Source organism: Ovis canadensis, chromosome 18 (genome assembly GCF_042477335.2).
Source record: "Ovis canadensis isolate MfBH-ARS-UI-01 breed Bighorn chromosome 18, ARS-UI_OviCan_v2, whole genome shotgun sequence".
Classification (NCBI taxonomy): Eukaryota; Metazoa; Chordata; class Mammalia; order Artiodactyla; family Bovidae; genus Ovis; species Ovis canadensis.
The window spans coordinates 34570154-34597061 of NC_091262.1; the positions used below are offsets into that span (position 1 = coordinate 34570154).

Genomic DNA, 26908 nt, shown 5'->3' on the forward strand with positions numbered 1-26908 from the left:
TAGGATATGGGACTTCCCTGGTTATTTAACATACTGATTATATCTGACTTAGAACAATGCTTGGATAGATAAGATAAACGAAGATGATGTGCTCTTACAGTACCATGAAAGGGCTATAAAACCATTCCCAGTTAATGGGAATGTAATTTCCTCTCCTGTTTTCAGGCCTGGGTCAAGAAATACTGAGTTGTCCAAAATTTCCCTTCAGGTTTTACTGTAACATCTTACAGAAACACCTGAATGAACTCTTTGGCCAACCCAGTATTAGTTGGCAACTTAGCAAGTCCATCCCTAAGGAATCACTCAGGTGTTTGCTGAGCTCTTTAGCACATGGCTTTCTGGAGAACCCAGTCAAACCGGAGGGGTGTAAGCAGGAGAAAAACATCAGAGGCCATTAGAAAAAATTTATTCTGAGATTCATGCATTTATAAATGTCCTGTCAGAGCAGAGTCTCTCACTGAAAGGCATTTAAAATATAAGGCATGGAGGCCAACATTTATATAATGATATTAAGAAGAAATCAAAGGGGTTCTAATCAAGCAACTCTTGTTCCTATACAAGCTGTACCTCAGGGAAACAAAATAGTTGACTGGGGGAGTTCTCTTTACAGAAGAAGTATTTCAGCTTATAGATGAAGAAGGATGACAGATATAAAAGCATTTGGCAAACCCAAGTGAAATAACAGCTTATCAATGGTTGCCAACTTCATGAGACTAAACGAGGTACCAGGTGCCTCCTGACAGAAGTGCGTAAGATCACCATGGAGTATTATTGCCCATATTATTGTTGTTTGTTCACTTGGTCATGTTCTACCCTTTGCAACCCCATGGACTAGAGCCCGCCAGATTCCTCTGCTCTCCATTATCTCCCGATATTTGCTCAAGTTCATGTCCATTGAGTTGGTGATGATATCCAACCATCTCATCCTCTGCCTCCCCCTTCTCCTTTTGCTTTCAATCTTTCCCAGCATCATGATCTTTTTATTTCCCAGGCAACAATACTGGAGAGGGTTGCCATTTCCTTCTCCAGGGGATCTTAACAACCTGGGGATTGATCTTGAATCTCCTGCATTGGCAGGCAGATTGTTTACCACTGAGCTGCTGGGGAAGCCCATTCTTGCCCTCCCCTTCCCTAAATCTGAATCTGATCATGTTTACAGATCCAGCTACCAACATTAGGAGAGCAGAGGATGAGGAGCATATTAAAGGATCCCCTAGGTTGGAATTAGCAAAATATACAACCGTAGACACTTAAAGGACAAGTTTGTTTGTTTTTTTTTTTCCTCAACAAATGAAATACAAAAAAAGGACAGAGAGAAGAGGGAGGGCTTATGTAAGGAACATATCAACCAACTGAAGGCAAAGATCTTATCTGGATTTTGATTCAAACAAACTGAAAAATAAAAACAGGTACTTCCCTGCCAGTCCAGGGGTTAGGACTCTGCCCGGGTTCAATCCCTGGTCAGGAAACTAAGATCCTGAAAACCATGCAGCACGACCAAAAGGCATGTAAATTAAAAATAGAAAAACATAAGATAATTAGGGAAATGTGAACACTGACTGCAGTATTTGAGTTAGTATTTGGAGTATTACAAAATCCTGTTAAATTTTTGTAGGAACAATAATAGTACTGTGGCTGCATTTAGTAGAAGAGCCATCTTTTAAAGCTGTGGTTCTCAAACTTGGGCCTGCATAATAATCACCTGGAGGGCTTATTAAAACACATATTGTAGGACTTTCTTTGTAGTCCAGTGGTTAAGACTTTGCCTTCCAACGCAGGAAACACAGGTTGGATCCGTGGTCAGGGAGCAAAGATCCCACTGGCCTTGGGACAAGAAAACCAGAATTTTAAAAAAAAGAAAAAAAAGAAGCAACATTGTAACAAATCCAATAAAGACTTAAAAAAAATGGTCCACATTTTTAAAATCTTTGAAAAATTTTTTAAAAATAAAACACATATTATTAGGTCCCACCCCTAGCTTCCAGTTCAGTAAGTCTGGGATGGGGACTTGCATTTCTAACAAGTTCCCAGATGATGATAACGCTGCTGGTCAAGGATCACATTTTAGGAACTTACAGCGCTGAATTAACCAGATTTTTTTCCCATTCAATTATCTATGTTTTAATACTTCCATTTCAGTTTAGTCTCTCAGTCGTGTCTGATTCTTTGCAACACCATGAACTGCAGCACACCAGGCTTCCCTATCCACCACCAACTCCCAGAGTTTGCTCAAACTCATGTCCATTGAGTCGGTGATGCCATCCAACTGTCTTATCCTCTGTTGTCCACTTCTCCTCCTGTCTTCAATCTTTCCCAGCATCGGGGTCTTTTCCAATGAGTCAGTTCTTCGCATCAGGTGGCCAGATTGGAGTTTTAGGTTCAGCATCAGTCCTTCCAAAGAATATTCAAGACTGATTTCCCCAAGGATTGACTGGTTTTTTGCAGAGTTCCAAAGAATAGCAAGGAGAGATAAGAAAGCCTTCCTCCGTGATCAATGCAAAGAAATAGAGGAAAACAAAAGAATGGGAAAGACTAGAGATCTCTTCAAGAAAATTGGAGATACCAAGGGAACATTTCATGCAAGATGGGCACAATAAAGGACAGAAAATTTTAAATACTTTTTATTTATTTGGCTGCACCAGCTCTTCATTGAGTCATGCAGAATCTTTAGTTGTGGCATTTGAATGCTTAGTTTCTGTAGGTGGGATCTAGTTCCCTGACCAAGGACAAAACCTGGGCCCCCTGCATTGGAAGCACAGAGTCTCAGCCACTGCACCACCAGGGAAGTCCCTCTGATCAATTATCTATTAAAGAAAGCAAATAGGTTGTCAGCTGAGTTCTATCCCCTGTTACAGCACTCAGATGGCACTCCATATAATGGAAGAGGACTAGTGTTCCAAGGCTGATGTATTAGTCTATATTGACATAGGAAAGCTTGGAAGAAAAACCTTCAGTCTCCCACCTTTCTCTCCAAAGTGTTCAACACCCAACTCCCTCCTTACCCACTTACATATGCCGTGAGTATCAAGGAGCCCAGCATGGGACCCTGTAGAGCTGTTGGGAACTTAGCCTACCTCCCTGAATCATCTCCAATTTCAGAGTGGTTTGATGGACATAATATGGTTCCTTCAGTCCTGTGGTGCCTCGGGATTGCTCTAACAAATCCCAGAGCTGGTCTGTTCCATGTTGTGGAAGAGACCTGCAGACAGATTCTGGCTTTTCTGTGAGTTAATCACATGACCCACAATGAGTCATTTAGGGCTTCCCTGGTGGCTCAGCGGTAAAGAATCTGCTGGCAGTGCAAGCAACCTGCGATGGATCCCTGGGTCAGAAAGATCCCCTGGAGGAGGAAGTGGCAACCCACTCCAGTATTCTTGCCTGGAGAATCCCATGGACAGAGGAGCCTGGTGGCCTACGGTCCCATGGGATCAAAAAGAGTTGGACAGGACCAAAGGGACTTAGCACACACACAATGATAAAATGACTACATTTATCTCACTTCTTTTCTAGTAACCAGGCATCAACTACGAAACTCACATTTCTCTATGAGTCAGTCAAAAACACTGAAGGAATGCCTTTTGTGTTTAGAACACTGTTTGGACCCTCTAGGTTTATCCTTGCCATGAAAAAACAGAAAAAGAGAACAGATTAGGGCCTGACATAAGCTACCAATGCTCAGCTTTTCTCTGTTTGGAGCACTTTGAGATCATAGCGGTGGGACTTCCCTGGTGGTCCAGTGGTTGAAACTCTGAACTTCTAATGTAAAGTTTGACCCCTGGTCTCCATCCCTGGGTCGGGAAGATCCTCTGGAGAAGGAAATGGCAGTCCATTCCAATATTCTTGCCTGGAAAATCCCATGGACAGAGGAGCTGGCGGGCTACAGTCCATGGAGTTGCAAAGAGTTGGACATGACTGAGTGACTGAGCATGCACAGAGGGAATTAAGGCTCCACATGCCTTGCAGCACAGCCAAGAAAAAATAGAAACAAAGATAAGAGCGATGGAAATTTGGAAGGGAGAAAAAGAGGCATGAAAGACTTTCCTACATCAGGTGAGTGTTCTGATGGCACAAAAGGTGTGCTTTCTGCCGGAAGCTCTTGTTGCATTCACTGCAGTGAAAGGGTTTCTCTCCTGTGTGTGTTCTCTGGTGTGTGAGGAAATGGGAACGCTGATTGAAGGTTTTGCCACACTCGGGGCAGCGATAGGGTCTGTCTCCCAAGTGGATCCGCTGGTGGGTGATGAAGTGGGAGCTCTGGTTGAAGCTCCTGCCGCACTCGCCACATTTATAGGGTTTTTCTCCGGTGTGGATCCGCTGGTGCTTGACCAGGGCAGAGCTGTCGGCAAAGCCCTTCCCACAGCCGTCACACTTAAAAGGCCTCTCGCCCGTGTGTGTCCTCTGGTGCGTGACCAGGTGCGAGCTCTGACTGAAACTCTTGTGGCAGTAAGGACAGCTGAAGGGCCTTTCTCCCGAGTGAGTGCTCATGTGGGCCACAAAATGAGAGCTATCTCGGAAGCCCTTCCCGCACTCGGGGCACTTGAAGGGCCGCTCTCCCGTGTGGGTGCGCTGGTGCTTAATCAGATCCGAGCTCTGGCCGAAACGCTCGCCGCAGTCGCGACACCCGTAGGGCTTCACTCCCGTGTGGGTCCTCTGGTGGGTGATGAGATTGGAGCTGCGACTGAAGCTCTTGTGACACTGGAGGCACTTGTAGGGCCTCTCCCCCGTGTGGGTTCTTTGGTGCACCGTGAGGTGCGGTTTCCGTGCAAAAGTCTTCCCACACTCAGGGCACTGGTGGGGTCTCTCGCCCGTGTGGGTTCTCTGATGTTTGATGAGGGTCGAGCTGTCGCTGAATTTCTTCTCACACCTGTGGCACTGGTAGGGTTTCTCTCCTGTGTGTGTTCTGCGGTGGGTGACGAGGTCTGAACTCTGTTTGAAGCCTTTCCCGCACTCCATGCACTTATAGGGCCTCTCACCAGTATGGGTTCTTCGGTGCCTTATGAGATAGGAGGCCTGGTTAAAGATTTTCCCGCATTCCGCACACACCAGCTTCTTTCCTATATATCCTTCCAGGAGCTTGTTTAATTCCTTCTCCTGTGAAAAGGGCCCCTGCTGGCCCTCTCCCAGGAGGGTTCCACACTGCCCTGCTAACTCAAGACCTCTCTCCCAGTTCCCTCCCCAACTAGGAGGAGGAGAAATATCTTTATTGGCCCCTTCTGAGGATGTTCCACATGGTTCTGCCGTTTCGGAAACGTCCTGATCGAGTTGTCCCACCTGATGCTTAAATTCTGAAAAGTTAACAGAAGTAACACAGGATGAAGTTATTACTTATCAGGAAAGATCATCAGAAAGCAGCAAGAAAGAGTAAAATTAGTATTTTTGCTACAGACCACATCTAATCTGACTACTCTCATTCTGATTCCTGAAGAGTATATCCCTGGTGCCTCAGTGGTAAAGAATCCACCTGTCAGTTCAGGAGATTCAGGATCAATCCCTGGGTTGGGAAGATCCCCTAGAGGAGGATATGGCAACCCATTCCAGTTTTCTTGCCTAGAGAATTCCATGGACAGAGGAGCCTGGCAGGCTGTAGTCCATGGGGTCACAAAAGAGTCAGACACAATTTAGCGACTAAACATCAATCAGGAAAGATCAGCAGAAAGCAGCAAGAAGATTAAAATGAGTGTTTTTGCAACAGACCACATTTATTCTGACTACTCTCATTTTGATTCCTGAAGAGTTTACTGAAGATCACTGAGCTTCCCATTCATGACAGAAGGAATTCCCAAGCCCTTTTTATTTTAAGATGGTCCAGTGAACCTTGAGGTGACCTTGATATCAAGAGTAAAGCACATATTGTCAGAACTGGGCAACTTTTTTCAATGACGTTAGAGTCTAGACAAAAGTTAAATGTTTAATTTAAATGAAGACTTTATTTGGTCAATGACTGATGGTCCAGGAAGTCAAAGTTAAACTTCTAATAGCAAGAACAAAGTCTAGGGCAGGGTTTCCCTGCTGGCTCAGTGGTGAAGAATCCGCCTGCCAATGCAGGGGATGCAGGTTCAATCCCTGGTCAGGGAAGATCCCACATTCTGCAGGACAACGAAGCCTGTGAACCACAACTACTGAGCCCAGGAGCTCTAAAGCGAGTACATTGTAACAAGAGAAGCCACTGCAATGAGAAGCATGCACCGCAAGTAGAGAGTAACCCCTGCTCACCACAACTAGAGAAAGCCCGCATGAAGCAATGAAGACCCAGCACAGCCAAAAATAAATTTAAATTTTTAAAAAGTCTAGGGCAGCATTCCAAATTCCTTAACTAAACAAGGGCTGAAATGTTAGACTTCCAGCCACCAGGTAACACACCTCACCTGTGTGACTTTCCCTCAGGATCTTCCTGGCCTCAAAATTTTGCAGTGGTAGGACCCATGCCTCTTCTTTCTGCTCCAGCTGGGAGGTTACACTTGGTTTTGAAATCCTATAAGGAAGGTGAACACAGGATATTAATTTGAACCATCACATAAGGCTTGAGAAAATGCAAACCCCTCTTCTTCCCCAGGTACAGGAGACCACCCCAGGAAATTCTAATGTATGTTCGGTGGTCCAGTGGTTACAAACCTACCTGCCAATACAGGGTACACAGATTAGATCCCTGGTCTGTTTGAGGAACATTCCACATGCTGCAGGACAACTAAGCCAGTGCACCAGAACTACCAAGCCCTGGCTCTAGAGCCCGTGCTCTGCAGTGAGAAGCCATTGTAATGAGGAAACTGCGCTGAACTAGAGGAAGCCTATGTGCAGCAACAGAGACCCAGTGCAGCCAAAAATAAATAAATAAAAGTGAAAAGGGATAAAGCAGGGTCATCTCCCCAAGAGGCTGAGGAAGAAAAGCTCTTTGCTTCCCATTAAAAAAAAAAAATCAGACTTGGGTGATAGAAACTCTAGTATAAGCACAGTAACTCATCCCTCAAGGCACAAGGCTAAACTCCTGTGGAGAGATAACTTTATCAAAACAAAGCCGCCATGACCTCACCCTTAGAAAGAAGCAAGGAAGTTAACTATAGTGTTTGGTTTTTAAATTTTCCCAGAAGGGCAGCCGTCAATATAACCATGAGAAAAAGACAAACACTTGTAGGCGGAAAAAAAAGGGACAAAGGACATGAATGGGCAATTCACAAAAGAAAATAAAGCAGCCTATAAATATGTGAAAAACTTTTAACTCATCATTAGCCAAAGAAATTCAAATTAAAACAATGACACACAGGGAATACAGTATATAGGTAAAGAGATGTACACTCAAGAGTCTTATTGTCTGAATTTGAATCCTAACTATGTCTCTGACTAGATGTGTGACCTTAGGAAAGTTACTTAAACTCCCTGTGTCTCTGTGTCTTCATCTATAAATTAGGGATAATGATAAAACCCACCTTAGGGCTTCCCTGGTGCCTCAGTGGTAAAGAATCCGACTGTCAATGCAGGAGACATGGGGATGAATCCCCGGTCTGGGAGGATCCCACATGCCATGGAACGACTATGTCCCTAAAGTCACTAATACAGGGAACACAGGTTCAATTCCTGGTTTGGGGGAAGATCTCACATGCCGAGGGGCAACTAAGCCCACAACTACTGAGCGTGTACTCTAGGGCCCAGGAGTACTCTAGAGTCCATGTGCCATAATTACTGAAGCCCGAGCGCCCAACAGCTTGTGCTCTGCAACAAGAGAAGCCACTGCAATGAGAAGCCCTTGCACTGCAACTAGAAAATAGTCTGTGCAGCAACAAAGACCCAGCACAGCCAAAAATAAATAAATAAATTTAATTAAAAAGACCTACCTTACAGAGTTGTCATGAGGATTAAATGATTAAGTCCTCAATAACTATTAGCTATCACTAGTATTTTACCTACACTCTTAGATTATGATACCCCCCCATGATAGATAGAATATGAAGAAATAGATACTTCATATAATGCTAACAGGAATAAATAAATTGATTCAGTCTTTTTGGAAGACACTTGGCAAAAATACCAAATATCTTAGAAATGTATCTATTCTCAAACCCAGAAATTTCTAGAGAGTCTAAAGAAGTGAACAAAAGCAAACAAACAAAAAAAGGACATTGTGCAAAATATATATATATTAGCTAACTGTTAACTAATTATTTCAATAAATAAGACTTTTAAAAAGACAATTAGTTAAGACAGCATCATCACAATACTGGTGAAAATTTAAAATGACCCAAATAGCTCCAAACAAAGAAATCATTTCATTTGAGAAGGCAGTGGCAACACACTCCAGTACTTTTGCTTGGAAAATCCCATGGATGGAGGAGCCTGGTGGGCTGCAGTCCATGATGGAGTCGCGAAGAGTCAGACACGACTGAGCGACTTCACTTTCACTTTTCACTTTCATGCATTGGAGAAGGAAATGACAACCCACTCCAGTGTTCTTGCCTGGAGAATCCCAGGGACGGCACAGCCTGGTGGGCTGCCATCTATGAGGTTGCACAGAGTCGGACAAGACTGAAGCAACTTAGCAGCAGCAGCAGGAGAGCCATCTGAAATTGCCAGTTTATAGGTTAAAAGTAGTCCAAAAATGGTCGCATGTATGGTTCAATTTAATGTAATTACTGTATTCCATACAATAAAATACTAAGTAGTTACTTTAAGTAATGTACAGATATTTATTACTGTCAAAATATATTCACAGTACATTGTGTAAGAAAGTAAGATATACCACTGAATATTCAGTATGATCCCAATTATTTTTCTTTTCTTTTTTTTTAAAATTGTATATATGCTTAGGAAAATGGCTGGAAGGATCATAACTCTTCATAGATGACTTTTGTTTTCATTTTGCTTATCTTTTCCTTTAGTGAATATATAGTACTTGTGTAATAGATATGAAATAAAGCAGAAAGAAGGAGAGACATCCCAGAAAGAAGGTGATCCAATGGTGATCCAATCCGTGCTTCCACCACAAGGGACATGAATTCAATTCCTGGTCAGGGATTTAAGGTCCTGTGTGCCTCATGGTACAGCCCCCCCCCAAAAAAAAAAAAGCAGAGTTGCCATGGTATTTTAGAAAGAGCACTGGAGGGGTCAGTTTGTTTGTTTAAGTGACAGGAAAAAAAACTCTGGGGAGAGCACCTTCCCTTTTCCACAAAGACCTGGGTTGGGCTCACTTTTGCCACTTAACTTTAAGTCTCAGGGTCCTCAGCTGGAAAGGGGGAATGAAAATACATATATCAAAGGGCTATGGTAAGATACCAATCAGACAGAAAAATACCAAAGAAATCTGAAAACCACTAAGTGCCATAAAAATAGAAGTCATTCTTTTTCTGCCAGGGAGGTGATTACTCTCACAGAGCTGGAGCTCTAAGAGACCAACATCCCCAGAGACCACTCAGATCTGGGCCCTTTCAAAGTGTCTAAGATAAAGGGACTTCCCTGGTGGTCCTGCAGTTAGGACTCCAAGATCCATTGTATGCGGGCATGGGTTCAATTGCTGGTCAGGGAACTAAAATCCCACAAGCCACTTGGCACAACCAAAAATTTAAAAATTATATTAATAAAGCTAAGATGAAGGAAATTTGCATCCTTACCCTTTGAGAGCCCATTCTTGTATCTGTGCTGTGCGGTATCCCTGAAGAGGACTCTCTAAACAGTGTCCAGGTAACCCACTTGTCCCTGAAGTCCCCAGCCACATCATTGAGGGTCATCAGTTCCTAAAGCAAGAGATCTCAGTATGCATCAAGAGTTCTCTAGACATTCTCACCATTATCTCAAAACCAAAAGACAGCCACCACCACACCCAAACAAAACCCTCTCAACCAGAATAGCTCTGAGGTAAATGCTGAAAAAAGTCCGTAAAGTCAAAGCTGTGGTTCTTCCAATAGTCACGTATGGATGTGAGAGTTGGACCATAAGGGGGCTGAGTGCTGAAAAATTGATGATTTCAAATTATGGTGCTGGAGAAGACTCTTGAGAGTCCTTTGGACTGCAAGGAGATCAGACCAGTCAATCCTAAAGGAAATCAACCCTGAATATTCACTGGAAGGACTGATGTTGAAGATAAAGCTCCAATATTTTGACCACCTGATGCAAAGAGCATTGGAAAAAGAGTCTGATGCTGGGAAAGATTGAAGGCAGGAGGGGAAGGGGCCAGCGGAGCATGAGATGGTTAGATAGCGTCAACAACTCAATGGACATGAATCTGAGCAAATTCAGGGAGATACTGGAGGTCAGGGAAGCCTGGCATGCTACAGTCCATGGGGTTGCAAAGAGCTGGACACGACCTAGAGACCGAACAACAACAATAACGCTGTCAACAACAGATGCTCTTCTTTTCTGTTTTTACATAATCATTCCTTTGGCCAAATTTCTCATCACAGAGTGAGGACTGGGCCTCCAAACACATCTGTAGAACCCTCACTCTTTTGAAGCCACGCCTGTTTTGAGGAAGAAATTGTCCACAATGGACAAGAAAAACAGAGGAGAGTGTGTAGGTATAACTCGATTTCTGGAAAGCACTGGATTCTCTCCAACAACATTTTCCTCAGCTAGGTAGGAGATTTCGGACTTAATTAGACTCAGATTAGTTATGAGAAAGGCTGACTTTTCTTGTCTTATAGATTTAGTGTTAATTTCAAGGGATAAACTGTGAAGAAGCCCAAAGGGAACTGTCCTAGGTATCATTCTATTTCAAGGTTTAATGCAGTTGGAAATGGGACTCAAAAGACATGGATTGAAAAAACCAACATGGATAAACTGTAAAATTGGGTGAAATTTAATGGGGATAAGCATAAAACAAAATTTGGGGGACTGAAAACAATCATTAAGACATTAATAAAATCAACATCAGTATCATGAAGAAATTATTTGGGGGGAGATGGTCAGGTTACTAGATGAATCATTAAGTCATTCAGTAATCAATATGCTGTAAGGCAGTAGGAGTCACAAAAAAAATATAAGATAATGTTGGTTTTTTTGTTCATTTTTCCACTTAAAGAGTTTCCAATAGAAACAAATACAAGTTAGCAAGCTGAATCTGCTACAAAGAATTCTGGGTTTCAGTGGAGAATGGATTAGACTGGGGTGAGGAAGTTTGACTCTTTTTCATCTTTTGTCTTACCTGTCGAAGCACCTGGTACTACTAGAATACACAAACACTTTTCCTGGGAACACTGATGCATTTACAGACATTGCTATTGGCCACTTAGAATGTACTGGGAATACATATCATCTCTCTGGTTTAAAACCTTAATAAAAAAATGTCATTAGGATGTGAACACTGTAATGAGTCTGAGCAAACATTTTATTTCTACATCCATTACAAACCCACAGCAGGGCCCCCCTGTAAGAGACAGCAGGATGGAGAACTCTTCAGTTCAGTTCAGTTCAGTTCAGTCACTCAGTCGTGTCTGACTCTTTGGAACCCCATGTATTGCAGCAGGCCAGGCCTCCCTGTCCATCACCAACTCCCAGAGTTCACTCAGACTCACATCCATCCAGTCAATGATGCCATCCAGCCATCTCATCCTCTGTAGTCCCCTTCTCCTCCTGCCCCCAATCCATGCCAGCATCAGAGTCTTTTCCATTGAGTCAACACTTCGCATGAGGACTCTTAGGGTTAGACAAACACTGTTTCCTACCCAGTCTGTTGCCCCCTGTACAGGTGACCTCAGGTGACCTCAAAGGCCCTAGAGGCCGTGGTGCTGTGACTAAGTGCCATTGTGAGAAGCCCTTGGTTTATTAATAGGAACATGACCGTATGGCTAGGACCGAGACCCACTTTCTTCCCTCGCGGTGCTGCAGGCCCTAATCTGGGTGCAGCGATCAGAGGGTCGCAAAGCTAAACTGAAATCAGACCATCACCGAAGAGCAAAAAAAAAAGAAAAAGAAAAAGAAAAGAAAAAAGATTAAGAGGATGAGCTATCCCGACGCCGGCAGAGAAAAGTGCAGCCACCTCTCCCCACTCCTCAGCAAGACCCGTGGGCTCCGAAAAGCGAGTGCAGGGACCCGGCAGGGAGAACCTCGGGGCGCTGGGCGAGCCCCATCCACGCCCCTCAGCAGCTCCGAGGCTGCAGCCGCCGTCTCCTTCCCCGGATCACTCACCGCCCTCGGGCCCAGCCCCGGATGGAACACCGAGCGAGGGTCCTCCACCGCCGAGCCGCAGCCGGCCCGCTACGCCGTGGCGGTCCTGCCCAGAACCCGACCGGGATTCGTGACAGGGCTGTGGGGACACAGGTGGGACGCCAGGCAAGGCAGCAGCAGCCGGAAAATACCGCCCCCGTCCTCTTCCCATTGGCCTCTTAGATTTTAGGTCGAGAAGTCTTCCCTGTCCATAGGCTGAGAGAGCTATCAATCACCGCGGAGCCTTTTGGGAAATGTAGTTCTGAGCGAGACCGCAAAGGCTCGGGAGTCCCGGAAGCCGGGTTGCCAGCGGTGACAAGTATATTAAACCCTGTCCCCGAGCTACCTGGTTGCTAGGACCGCCTCTTCGGAGCTGAGAAGGGAATCCAAGGACTATAGTCAGAGAGGGATCTGAAGATGCGAACCTCCGGGCCTCGCCTGACTGGCTCAGAGCAGCCCCGTACCAAACACGGCATCTCCCTCTTTCTGCCACCTAGCCTTCCAGAGAGAGGAGCAGCTTGGCGCTACGACCTTGGGGTGCAGCCTCCTCTGCCGGGTCCCCGCCCTAACCCGGGGCGGCCAGAGCCTGAATGGTATGTCCCGACGCCAAGTTCCGGGCCAACTCAGACTGGACGTAACAGACCCCAATCAGGAGCCGTTAAGTGGAAAACAGACTTTCTGCTTTCCTCTATTAGCAGCACAATTCTAAGGCGAATCTCCTTTCCGTTATAGCCAGAGGAAGCCTGCAAGAGCGTTAAGTATTTTAGGAAATGAGGTATTGGGTTCCAAACTGTGGAGACTCCTGGATCTTACCTGAGAACCAGTGTTCACTTGGGGGCCAGTGTAGAGGGGGTGTGGGGGAGGCAGGGACTACCTAAAAAATAAGGAAAGCCTTTCCTTACAATGAAAAAGTATGCCTATCTACTCTGTTATTTCACTGCAATTAAAAAAAAAGAAAGTACATCAGCAGAAAACTGAAAACAGAATTACCATATGATCCAACAATCCACTCCTGGGACTATACCTGGATAAAACTGTAATTCAAAAAGCTTCATGCACCCCTATGTTCATAGCAGCACTGTTCGCAATAGCCAAGACATGGAAACAACCTGAGTGTCCACAGACAGATGAGCAGCTAAAGCTGTGTTCTGTATATGCAATGGCATACTACTCGGCCATTAAAAAGAACAAAACAGTGCCATTTGCAGCAACGTGGATGGATCTAGAGATTCTCATGCTAAGTGAAGTAAGTCAGAAAGACAAATACCACATGATGTCACTTAAATGTGGAACCTAAAATATAACACAAATGAACCTATCCCTGAAGCAGAAATAGATTCACAGACATAGACAGCAGACCTGTGGTTGCTAAGGGGTGGTGGGAAGGGAGAGGGATGGACTTGGGAGTCCAAACAAGGGAGAGTTTGGGGTTGTCAGATGAAAACTACTAACATTACATTTAGAATGAATACACAACAATGTCCTACTGTGTAGTGCAAGGAACTGTATTCACTATCCTGTGATAAACCATTATGGAAAAGACTATTTAGGTATATTACATATAACAAATACATATATAGGAATATGTGAAAGTGAAAGTTTTAGTCACCCAGTCATGTCTCACTCTTTGTGACCCATGGACCATAGCCCACCAGGCTCCTCTGGAATTCTCCAGACAAGACACTGGAGTGGGTTGCCATTCTATTCTCCAGGGGATCTTCCAAACCTAGGGATTAAGCCCCGGTCTCCTGCATGGCAGGGAAGCCCATTTAGGAATATATATAGGTATAAAAAATGTATATAGGTATATAACTGACACACTGCTATAAAGCAGAGATTGGCACAACATTGTAAATCAACTATACTTCAGTTTTTAAAATAGTAATGATTAAAAAAATAGATAAAGCAATGGATAGGAAAAAAAGGAAAAGTACATTTTGCGATGGACTGTAAAAAGCTGAGAATTACCAGCCAAAGAGCTAACCGCAGAAGACACTTTTGATGCTAATTCAACCATTCTCCAGCATGATGCATCTTCTAACAAATATTCACTGGGAGTGTTCTATGCTCAAGAACACTGTGGATACCCACAGGAAGCACACATGGTCCTTGCTCTCATGAAGCTCACGGCCGGGCCTGACAGGGGAGATAAGCCAAGTAAGACACTAAAATACAAAGTTAATATTCTGTCTTTTCTTCTTTGTTTCATTTAACCAGAGGGATTCAGTTAGTATCTGCAACATAATTGTAGTCATCTGCAAGGTGACCACAATAGCAGTTTAGAGCTTTCTGTCCACTATAAACCAATGTCTGGGTTTACTTTTCAGCAACAGCAGGGAACATCCAGGATACCAAGAGTTTTCTAGGACTCATGGGGCTGGAGCACAGTTCAGACCCTAGAGAATCAAAGGCACCTCCCGACCTCTCAGGGGTCTTTCTGGTATTCTGCCATTGATGAGGGGAGATTCCTTAGCTCTCCAATCAGTAGGAAGTGTGAAGGGAAGATGAGGGAAGACTCATAGAACCTGGCTGATGCTTATCCCCTGCTGCTTCTTTCTCTCTCTCTCTGACTTGTCTCTTTTGCCCCAGTCTTTTTTAAAAAATAATTTATTTACTTGTTATCTTTGGCTGCACTGGATCTTTGTTGCTCCATGCAGGCTTTCTCTAGTTGCAGCGAGCAAGGTCTACTCTCTGACTGCAGTGTGTGGGCTTCTCATTGCAGTGACTTCTCTTACTGTAGAGCAGGGGCTTTAGGGTGCTCAGACTTCAGTAGTTGCAGCTCCCAGGCTCTAGAGCACAGGTCCAACAGTTGTGGCACACAGGCTTAGTTGCTCTAAGGTATGTGGGATCCTCCTAGACCAGAGATCGAACCCATGTCTCCTGCATTGACAGGCGGATTCTTTACCACTGAGCCACCAAGGAAGCCCTGTGCCGAAGTCTTTTAGTTGTGGAGGGAAAGTGAAGACAGGATTGGGCGAACAGAGAAACTCGGTGTCCACAGGAGCAGTCAGTAGAGGAAACGAGACCATGTGCCGCAGGTGGCCACTTGGAGAGAGGACTCTGGCCTGGTGGGATCTGGGTGCTTGAGCGTGGCTGAGAGGAGGGGAGGGAAACTGTGAAAGCATGTTGTGGAGAAAGATTTTCGGCAGGGAGAGGGAGTATATTTGTTATCTATGGCTGCATAACAAACTACCCCCAAACTCTGTAGTTTAAAACAACATTTATTGGTATTTACTTATTTGGCAGTGTCATGTTTTGACTGTGGCTCAGGCTTAGTTGCCTGGTAATGTGGGATCTTAGTTCCCCAACCAGGGATGGAACCCATATCCCCTGCGTTGGAAGGCAGATTCTTAACCACTGAGCCACCAGGGAAGTCCCCAAAACAACAAACATTTAGTATCTTACAGTTCCTGTGAGTCGGGAATCTAGAAGACCTTAGCTGAGTGTCACTGGCTGAGGGTCTCTCATGAGGCAGCTGTCTAGGTGTTGGTTGGAGCTGCTGTTATCTGAAGTTTTGACTGGGGCTGAACCTGCTTCCGAGATCACTCATCCAGCAGTTTCCTCAGACAGGCCTGTCTTCATCACATGGCAGCTGGTTTCCCCAGAGTGAGTGATCTAAGAGAGGCAGGAAGAGGAGCTAACCTGATCTTGGAAGCGATATACCACCCCTGGTACAGTGTGGGAGAGGACTACGCAAGCACATGAACGCCAGGAGGCAAGAATCATTGAGGAACTTCCCTGGTGGGCCAGTGGTTAAGAGTCCACGCTCCCAATCCAGGGAACTGGGGCTCTATCCCTGGTCACGGAACTAGATCTCACATGCTGCAGTTAAGACCCAGCACAGCCAAAGGTGGGTGGGGGTGGCTGGAAGGAATCACTGTGGCTGTCACAAGTCTAAAACCGATATTAAGACATTTTCGTCATGACTAATCTCAAAGTCCTGTGACACCCCTTTTGGAAACTTATAGTAGAGATCTATATGTATGGGGAAATTAGGGGTGTGGTGTGGTCACAATGCTCACATTATGAGTGAGATGTACAATGTTTTTTTTAAGTCTCTCTGTGATGGCTCAGATGGTAAAGAATCCACCACAATGTAGGAGACCCAGGTTCAATCCCTGGGTCGGGAAGATCCCCTGGAGAAGCGAATGGCAACCCACTCCAGTATTCTTGCCCTGAGAATTCCATAGACAGACGAGCCTGGCAGGCTACAGTCCATGGGATCGCAAAGCGTTGGATGCGACTGAGGGATTAACACTTTCACTCAGTTCAGTCCAGTCCCTCAGTTGTGTCTGACTCTTCGACCCCATGAATCGCAGCACGCCAGGCCTCCCTGTCCATCACCAACTCCCAGAGTTCACTCAGACTCATATCCATTGAGTCAGTGATGCCATCCAGCCATCTCATCCTCTGTCGTCCCCTTCTCCTCCTGCCCCCAATCCCTCCCAGCATCAGAGTCTTTTCCAACGAGTCAACTCTTCACATGAGGTGGCCAAAGTATTGGAGTTTCAGCCTCAGCATCAGTCCTTCCAATGAACATCCAGGACTGATCTCCTTTAGGATGGACTGGTTGGATCTCCTTGCAGTCCAAGGGACTCTCAAGAGTCTTCTCCAACACCACAGTTCAAAAACATCAATTCTTCGGTGCTCAGCTTTCTTCACAACAACTCTCGCATCCATACATGACCACTGGAAAAACCATAGCCTTGACAGGACAGACCTTTGTGGCAAAGTAATATCTCTGCTTTTGAATATGCTGTCTAGGTTGGTCATAACTTTCCTTCCAAGGAGTGAGCGTCTTTTAATTTCATGGCTGCAGTCACCACCTGCAGTGATTTTGGAGCCCCCCAAAATAAAGTCTGACTGTTTACACTGTTTCCCCATCTATTTCCCATGAAGTGATGGGACCAGATGCCATGACCTTCGTTTTCCGAATGTTGAGCTTTAAGCCAAATTTTTCACTCTCCTCTTTCACTTTCATCAAGAGGCTTTCTTCCACCTAATTAAACTTAGATTTCTCATTTCTTCAGCTTACCAGCTAATAGTCTCTTCTGGGTTTAAACAAAGCCAGTTTGGGGTAAATCTTAGTCAATTTGAAATTCAAACTCCCTCTGAAACTATCTCCTCCAAAGTTCTTCCTTCCACTTCTTCTTCCAAAGATATTATTTCAGTGCAACAAGAAAGGACCCTGGTTCTCCAGCTGACCTTCTCCCCTGGCTCCTGCTCACTCCCATGAGGTGCAGCTCACCTCCACATTGTGGAGGTGGTCTCTGTACTGGTTGCACCCCCGCCTGACCCATTCAAGCCTGAAGCTCTGTTTTCTCTGTTGCGTTCTTCAGCTGCTACCCAGGAGTCTTGGCCCCTTGGGATGCTTCCTAGCTTTAGCTACCTCAGTGCCTTCACGGGGAGCTCGTAGGGACTTCTGAAACCCTTCATGCTTCATAGCATCAGAGAAGCCTTGAGTGCTACCTCTAACCCTCTTTCTGCTCAATTCACCTGTGGCTGCCATTTCCACCTATTGTAACTGCCTCGTGGATGCTCTATGAGTCAATTTCCTTTAATAGTTCAAAGAATAAATAGGCTGTACTTTCCATGTTTCAGCTTCCCTTTCAACCTCTCTGGGTTCTTATTTCCCTCCCCCGTCACTCATAATAAATTCCCTGGCCTACTTTTAGTGGCTGCCTGGAAGTCTGTTTAAGAGGAACTGCACTTGGCATGGGTGAGAGGAACCTGACCACTGTGGCTTAGCCAAATCAGGGGTTATTTTTCTTATGTATCAAGAAGTACAGGGCTGGTGCAGGAAGTCTGGGATGACATCAAGAACCCAGGCATGGATTTCCCTGGCGGCCCAGTGGTTGGGACTCCACACTTCCAATGTAGGGGGCATGGGTTTGATCCCTAGTTGGGGAACTGAGATCCCATGTGCCGCACGGTGAGGCCAAACACTTAAATTTTAAAAAAAAGGATCCTGGCATCTTCTGTCTTCCTGCTCTGCCAAATTTAGTGTGTGGCTCTTGTCCTCATGGTCACTTCCAGTCATCATGTTTACATTCCAGAATAGAATAGAATACCATTCTGTCGTTAAATGCTACTATCATTGAATTTTTTTTTATGAGTGGTAACACAGTTATTGAAAAATAATCCCATTTGTATGTAGTATTTGTCATTTGTCTACCAGCATGATATCCTTCCATGGGCAATGGCACCTGATCTTTCTTTCTTTCTTTCTTTTTTAAAAATTTGTTTATTTGGCTGTACTGGGTCTTAGTTACAGCACGTGGGACCCTTTTAGTCATGACATGTGGGATCTAGTTCCCAGATCAGGGATCAGACCTGCACCCCCTGAATTAGGAGCTCAGAGTCTTAGCTACTGGACCACAAGGGAATGAAAGTCCCTCAGTTGTGTCCAACTCTTGGCGACCCCATGGAATGTAGCCCGCCAGGCTCCTCTGTCCATGGGATTAAGGATACTGGAGTGGGTAGCCTATCACTTCTCCAGGGGATCTCCCCGACCCGGGGATAGAAACGGGGTCTCCTGCATTGCGGGTGGGTTCTTTACCACCTGAGTCCTAATCCTTCTGTAGAAAACAGCACCTAGTTGTTCAGATGGGAACTGCCACCTTATTAGGCCACCTCTGTCTCTGGGTTTGGATTAGACGTGGCACTTGACCAGCCCTGAGGCAATCACAGCACTGGGTCACTTTTCACATGACAATTTGTCAGGGAACATGCGAGTAACCCAAGCTAAGCCTATGAGGGACCTTCCCTGGGACTTTTTAAGTTAAAACCAAAAGGGAAAGACCTTTCCCTCTTTGGAACTGAAAATGAGAAGATGTGAGTTTGCAGGGCAGTGGTGTCTCTCACCAGCCCAACTGCATTCTGAGAGAAGGAGGTGACCCGGGAGAGAGGAAAGCCAAGAGCAGAAGCCCGGAGGCAGTCCTGAGAATATTTGAGTCTCTGGTTACTGAGGCCAGAAATAACCCTGAAGGTTTCTTTCATGAGTCAGTAAATAGTCCTTTCTTGACTAAGCTAGTTTGAATGGTAAAGTTCAGGCCCTCGATTTTTTTTTTTTTTGTCTTCTCTGATGGTTTTCATTCTTATTTTAAAATTTTAATTGGAGGATAACTGTTTTACAATGTTTTGTTGGTTCTGCTGTATAACAACAGGAATCAGTTATGAGTATATGTGCATCCCCTCCCTCGTGAGCCTCCCTCCTACCTGACCCCGACTCTATTTTTAATCATTATTTTAAAGAAATTTTGCTTTGGCCACACCACATGTGGAACCCTCACTCCCTGCATAGGAATAAAGAGTCTTAACCACTGGACCACCAGGGAAGGCCCCTAGGCACTCGAAATTTTAAAATTCCCCACTAATGCACCATTTCTATTTTTAAAAATATCCAAGCATGTGTAGACACACAAACACACATGTATATACACATAAACATTTGCTCATCTGTATCTTAAATATTCTTCAATGAATACATTAATTTTTTAATGCCATGTTTTACAATGAGCCATTTAAGCAAAAAAGGTTCAGATAACTCACATAAAAGGGAATAAAATTAGAAACCAAATGAGCAACTTTCATCCTTTTTAATAATAAAAAATAGTAAAACAAACAAACAAACAAGTTAAATCCTTTTAAGCCAAATCACTTCCAGAATAATTAACCAATTCAGCTCCTTGGTAGAAATTCAAAAGAAAGCATCTAATGCCTAGGTCTACGTGATAAAAAGAATTAGGTAGGGATTATCACCAACTGGTGTATAGTAATGGGGTAGTTCTCTTAAGAACCCCCTCTTTATTGAAGATGGAGTTCAGCATGTCCTCATTTGAAGGGAAGCCCAAGATTTCTAGAGGGCCTCCCCACACACCCCCTGCCAAGATCTGGGAACCAACTTCATTTCCTGTCTCTGGTAACCCGACAGCCCTTATTAAAAGACTTTTCTGTGCACTGTGAACCTTCTGAGAAGGGCTTTGTGACCCTCACAGGCTAACTTCTGCAAGACAGAAACTCTCTATTTAAAAATGCATGTTGAAATCACATATTCCATCACCATGGGGAGTTTCTTATTTCCTCTAACAAAGGACTTTTATTTATTTGTATGAGTATGTAAGTAATATGAAAAACTATTTGAAACACTAGAAATGTAGCTCAATAAAAAGAAGAGAGAAATCCTATCACCCATGAAAAAAACCATTGTTGATATCTTACTGCCTATCAGGGTGTGTATGTGTGTATGTATTTATGTGTGTTTGATAGGAAATTTTGGCTGGGCAGAGGTTAGAGTTGGAATATCTCAGGGGAGAGTAGGAGGCTCCTTCCTTTCTTTCCTTACTGCATTTTCTCTTAAGTGTGTGGGCATCAGGTGTCTTTTCTTTTTTTTATTCAAAGGAGGAGATTTTTGACACAGAGTTGCCTGGGGAGGAGAAGCGGCGAGGAAGAGAATTTAAGGAATAGTGTGGTGTCTGCTTTATTTCTTCTTCCATTACAGTGGGCCAAGAAAAGGAGAGAACTGTGTTCCGCAGAGGCTGACCTTGACCTTGGCCACTGGCAGTTCTCTTCGGGGCACAGGTGAAGTGATGCAGCCCAGACTTGGAGCCAGGATGAGTGTGTGTGTGCTCAGTCACCCAGTCATGCTCGGCTCCTTGGCACCCCGTGGACTGCAGCTCGCCAGGCTCCTCTGTCCATGGGGGCTTTTCAGGCAAGAGCACTGAAGTGGGTTGCCATGCCCTCCTTCAGGGGATCTTCCTGATGCAGGGCTCAAACTCTCTCCTGTGCGTCTCTTGCGTAGGCGGATCCTCTCTTAATCCATGGGCGATGGTGATGCTGCCTGGTGGAGCAGCTGTCTGAATCAAGGCCGTTGCAGACAGGCCAGGGTGAAGAGGAGGATGTGGGATTAGCAAAACAAGAGAAATAGTGCCATATCTGAGGATTATGGAAAAAAGGGAAGAATTTCCTGGGTGAGGGTGGGGAAAGACTCTGAGGTCTTGTAGTCTAGGAGACGGGATTTAGAGCAAAGCTCTCAAACTTGAACATACATATGAATCATCTGGGGAGACAGCTTTTTAAAATTTTACTTTTAAACGCCTCTTATTATTTTGATTGTTTTTCCTTCAAGGACATTAACGACAGCACTCTATTTATAGGGGAATTTTTACTTTACATTCACTTACATGGATGATACGAAATAAATCCCAAAGATTTTTAAGCTGTACTACTTGGGGAACAAGAAATATCAGACGGCATTTCTTTCTAATACAATGATTTAAGCAGCATTTTATTTTCCTATCCTGTGGGAACAAAAGGAAGCAACAACACATGATTTTTTTAAAAGGTTGCAGGTGATGTGGCTTCACTTTTAAAACTTTTGGGAGATAAAAATTTATGTAATATAACATTCCAAAAATTTAAGTGTACAACCCAGTGGGGTCTAGTATATTCACAATGTTGGGCAACCATCACCACTACCTAATTCGAAAATATTTCCATCATCCCCCAAAAAACCCTTACTCATTAGCAGGGACTTCCAATGCCTCCCTTCTTCCATTCCCCATGCAAACTCTAATCTGCTTTCTGTCTTATGGATTTGCCTATCCTGGACATTTCATATGAAGGGAATCATACAATATGTGGCCTTTTTTGCCTGGCTTCTTTCACTTAACATAACGTTTTCAAGGCTTATCCATGTTGTAACATATATCAAAATGTCATTTCTTTCTATGGCTGAATAATAACCCATGGTATGGTTGTACCAGGGCTTTCCTGGTGGCTCAGACAGTAAACAATCTACCTGCAATGCGGGAGACCCAGGTTTGAGCCCTGGGTTGGGAAGATCCCCTGGAGAAGGGAATAGCAACCTACTCCAGTATTCTTGCCTGGAGAATTCCATGGGCAGAGGAGCCTGGCAGGCTATAATCCATGGGGTCTCAAAGAGTCGGATAAGACTGAGCGACTAACACACACACACATACCACAGAAACACCACATTTTGTTAATCCACTCAGCAGTTGATGTGGAAGCTTACATTTTATTTTTCATTTTTTAAAAAATATGTATTTATTTGGCTGCATCAAGTCTTATTTGTGGCATGTGGTATCTAGTTCCCTGACCAGGGATCGAACCCAGGCCCCCTGCATTGGAAGGGTGGGGTCTTAGCCACTGGCCCACCAGGGAAGTCCTGGAGCTTGTATTTTAAATATATTTTTGGATTCAGTAGGGCCTGAGGTTCTGCATTTCTGGCAGACTCCCAAGTGTTGTACCATATTGCTGGTTCAAGGACTTCACTTTGAGTAGTGAGGATTTAGAAATCAAGACTACACTTTAGAAAATCACAATTTGGGATATTAATATAAACACACACCTGAAACATACTGGTTAAACATTCTCATACATGCTTTAAAAAAAAGTTGAATCATGCTGTTACAATTCTTCCGTCAAAGCTGATGAGGTATTTATTAATCTTTAGCATGGAGTTTTGCCTTCATTAAAGCTATTACTCATCATAAACACATGAAAGAACTTTTGTTTCACATCTTGCACTTGACAAACATTTGCAGTTACTGATACCTATAAGCAATGAATGGTCATATTAACCATGTGTGAATACATGCTAACTGGCTTCAGCTGTGTCCAACTCTTTGTGACCCCAAGGACTGTGTAGCTCACCAGGCTTCTCTGTCCCTGGGATTCTCTAGGCAAGAATGCTGGAGTGGGTTACCACGCCCTCCTCCAGGAAATCTTCTCCACCCAGAGATTGAACCCGCATCTCCTGTGGCTCCTGCATTGACAGGCGGGTTCTTTACCAGCTGATCCATTGGGGAAGCCCCATATTAACCATAAGGAAAGTTTATTATCGACAATGAAGATTTGACCTCCCTGATTTATGAATTCGCTAATCCCTTTTCCTGTTACAGGTATTTCCCATAGGCGATAGGAGCGCCTCTTCTGTGAGAACATTTCTGAGCCCAAGGTACCAAGGGACGTATTGATATACATCAACCTAAAGAAATTAACATATTTAATCTAACCTGCCACTTATGTACTATTGAGAAAGGGAATAAAACTGCCAGTTACACTCTGATATGTTGTCAACTCTAAAATGTATCCTGATCTCAGTGATACTAAAAGGTAATATGTGTGCATTCCAGAGTGAGAGAAACATGGTGTTCTTATCTGCACCAGACTCAGATTCTGTGCCATTATAAGCCCTACACTTGCCCTGCTGCTACCTCCCTGCATTAGAAGCACAGAGTATTAACCACTGGACCACTAGGGAAGTCCCGTTATAGAACTATTTGGAGTGGGTTTCCATTCCTTGAAAACAAACATTCCCTAATAAGTAAAACAATGATAGCTGAAAAAGCAAGTCAGAGGGAACTCCCTGGTGATCCAGTGACTAGTAAGACAGTGCAGGGGGTGCAGGTTTGATCCCTGGTTTGGGAACTAAGATCCTGCATGCCACACAGCATGGCCCCAAAAAAACCAAGTTAGAAATAAAATCTTTGCAGTCCAAGGCAGAGAACACTGATATTGTCCAATCTCAGTGACCGTGGATTAATACTCCTTGGCCTTTAGTTCACAGGACTCTTTTCTTCCTTTTACAGTAGATAATACATTACTATACTTCCATGGCCAAGGTCTCAAACAATATAGAAAAACTGAATACCTACCTACTCCATGCCTTCAACAATGCTATTTTTTTTCTCTACTCCAAGGTAACCATTGTGAATGGTCTAGTGAATGTGAGACCTTTTTTCTCCTATTTATATGTGTACTTTTCTCATACATAGTGCCACACACTGGGGAACACAGTCTTGTAGGCCAAATATAACCTATAATGGGTTTTGTTTGACTCACAGAGAATTTTTTTTTAATTTGAAATAGAGGACTTCCCTGGTGGTCCATTGGCTAAGACTCTACATTTTCAGTGCAGGGGGTCTGGATTTGATACCTGGTCAGGGAACTAGATCCCACAAGCTGCAAATAAAACCCAGTGCAGCCAGATAAATAAATAATATAAATATTAAAAAAAAAAAAAGAAAACTGGAAATAGTCATCAACATTTTAAATTGGGATAGTTCATGAAAATCTTAAAAACCTGGAAGAGAAGTCCTCACTGGCTGCCTACTTCTGCCTGAAAACAATTGACTGTCCTGAGCAGTGGGCTGCCCCCTGCAGGTGGGGTGAGCGCTCGTCTTCCTAGTCCCTGCTCTCCCCAGATGTCCTCCTTTGGTTCACGCCACTGTTTATGTTACCTGCATGGCCCGTATAAGCAGTCACTTTTTTTTTTTTAACCTTTATACATATTTTTCTGTAACTCTTTCACTTAAAAACATCCCAGGGGCATCCTGGTATGCAAATACATACTGATATATCTTATCCATTTTTTTTAAGTATGTATTTATTTCTGGCTGAGCTGGGTCTTGCTGTGCTTGGGCTTTTCTCTAGCTGCACTCTGTGTTGCGGTGTGTGGGCTTCTCATTGTGGTAGCTTCTCTTGTTGTGGTTCCCAGGCTCAAGAGTACGGGCTCAGCAGTTATGAAACATAGGCTTAGCTGCTCCATGGCACGTGGAATCTTCCTGGACCAGGGATCAAACCCCTATCCCCTGCATTGGTAGGTGGATTCTTATTCACTGAGCTACCAGGGAAGTCTGATCTTACTGTTTTTACTAGGTACAATCCATTCTCGTTGTCCATGGATTCCATATTTGAAAATTTACCTACTCTCGAAAATTATTTGTAACTCCGACATCAATGCTTATCGCCCTTCTAGGGTCATTTGCAGATATGAGACACGACTGAGTGACTTCACTTTTGCTTTTCACTTTCATGCATTGGAGAATGAAATGGCAACCCACTCCAGTGTTCTTGCCTGGAGAATTCCAGGGACGGCGGAGCCTGGTGGGCTGCCGTCTATGGGGTAGCACAGAGTCCGACACGACTGAAGCGACTTAGCAGCAGCAGCAGCAGCAAGAGCAGAGCTGCAAAAAATTTGAGTCATTTGACAAGTGTATTCCAGCTGAGGTTGAACAAGGCCATGCTCTGCCTCCAGCTTCAGCTCTCATACTGCAAACGAATATCCTTTGTGTGTTTCATTTAATGCCACTTTTTTGCTTGTTGTATTTTTGTGCTTTTTGTTGTTGATTTCCCTTCACCAGATCCCTAGGCTGGGAAGACCGATATCGGGCTCAGAACCTTCACAACAGTGGGAGGACTTCTTTGGCTTATTCTTCTCCGGTTTTGTGGGTCACCCATGTGGCAGGTATGGGATTTGATTTTATCATGATTGCACCCCTCCTACCAACTCACTGGGGCTTCTTCTCTGTCTTTGGATGTGGACTATCTTTTTTTTGGTGGGTTCCGGCGTCCTCCTGTCAACGGTTGTTCAGTAGCTAATTGCGATCTTGGTGCTCTTGCTGGAGGAGATGAGTGCTTGTACTTCTGCTCTGCCATTTTGAGACAGTCTCCTGATTTCGCTTTTTAAACGGCTCCCAAACGTAGTGTTGAAGTGCTGTGTAGTGTTTCTAGGATCCAGAAGGCTGGAATGTGTCTTATGGAGAAAATGTGTGTGTTAGGTAAGTTTCCTTCAGGCATGAATCACAGTGTTCTTGGTTGTGAGTTCCATGCTAATGAATCAACAATACCTTACACCTGGAACAAGGAAGAGAAACTTAGCTGACCTGTATATGAGGCTGCTCCAAAAAGTGCTAAAGTAACATTTATAGTGTGTGATGAAGTTACAGAAAACATGGACTAAATTTATAGATTCCTGAGATGACGAGCAATAAGATAGCTCAGTTGACAGCACTGTTGTGAGGTTTGAAAGATAAAGAAATTTATAGTCACATTGACTCGGGAAAATATTAAATCTTTTCAGCAAGTGCTGGCTGGCTCAAATATTTCAAAAGACAGTAAGAGCATGAAAAATATTAAATTTTCAGGCAAGGCTGACTCTGCAGATCAGGAGGCTGTGGTAGAATTTTTTTTAAAAAACCTGCTAAATGTTATACAGGAAAAGGGTTATATGGAAGAGTAAGTTTACAATGCTGATGAAATTAACTTGTTTTACATGGATGTTGGCAAATGAACCTACACAACACAAATGGCCTACAAAGTCTTGCTTTTAAATCATTGAAAGACCATGCATTCAATTATTTGTGAGAAATATATATTAAATAAGGTGACTTTAAATAGAAACACACACAAAACAAGGTTATATGTTGATGCATACATTCATGCTAAGTCCCTTCAGTCGTGTCTGACTCTTTATGACCCTGTGGACCATAACCCACCAGGCTTCCTTGTCCATGGGATTCTCTAGGCAAGAATACTGGATGGGTTTCCATGCCCTCCTCCAGGGAATCTTTCTGACCCAGGAATTGAACCTGCGTCTCTTATGTCTCCTGCATTGGCAGATAGGTTCTTTACCATTAGCGCCACCTAGAAGGCCGTATGTAATTGATGAATTGATGAAAATGTGGTTAGAGGCCCCAAGGAACCTAACCTATTTCTGGTAAGAGCAATGGGCCTGTATTTGCTAATTCAGTGTTTTCAGTGGCTTTATAGAACATGATGATGTTGTTAAGAAACAAAATTCAAGTGAGTAAATTTAAAAATCAAACTGGCTTTATTCAATGATGAATGAATCAAGTGGCATTCCATCTAAAAACCAGAAAGGAGCTCCAGAGAGCTGCAGAAAGGGCAAGGTTGTTATAGACAAAAGGGGCAGTGACCAGGAAAAAAGTGGATAACCTCTAAGGGATCAGAGGAATCTACT

General features: G+C 44.0%; 1 protein-coding gene across 2 annotated transcripts; it reads right to left on the reverse strand.

The window, feature by feature from the left end:
* Positions 1-390: 390 nt before the first annotated feature.
* On the reverse strand, positions 391-12282 carry ZNF774 (zinc finger protein 774). Of its 2 annotated transcripts, XM_069560361.1 has the most exons (4): positions 12106-12282; positions 9594-9716; positions 6363-6469; positions 391-5282 (listed from the first exon to the last, which is right to left on the reverse strand). In XM_069560361.1, exons 2-4 carry the CDS (start codon positions 9698-9700, stop codon positions 4042-4044), a joined length of 1455 nt encoding a protein of 484 aa, XP_069416462.1. In that variant the 5' UTR covers positions 9701-9716; positions 12106-12282; the 3' UTR covers positions 391-4041. The 2 variants fall into 2 exon arrangements, with proteins under 2 accessions (XP_069416462.1, XP_069416464.1); XM_069560363.1 differs by lacking the exon at positions 12106-12282 and having other exon boundaries at positions 9594-9789.
* Between the last annotated feature and the right edge of the window lie 14626 nt (positions 12283-26908).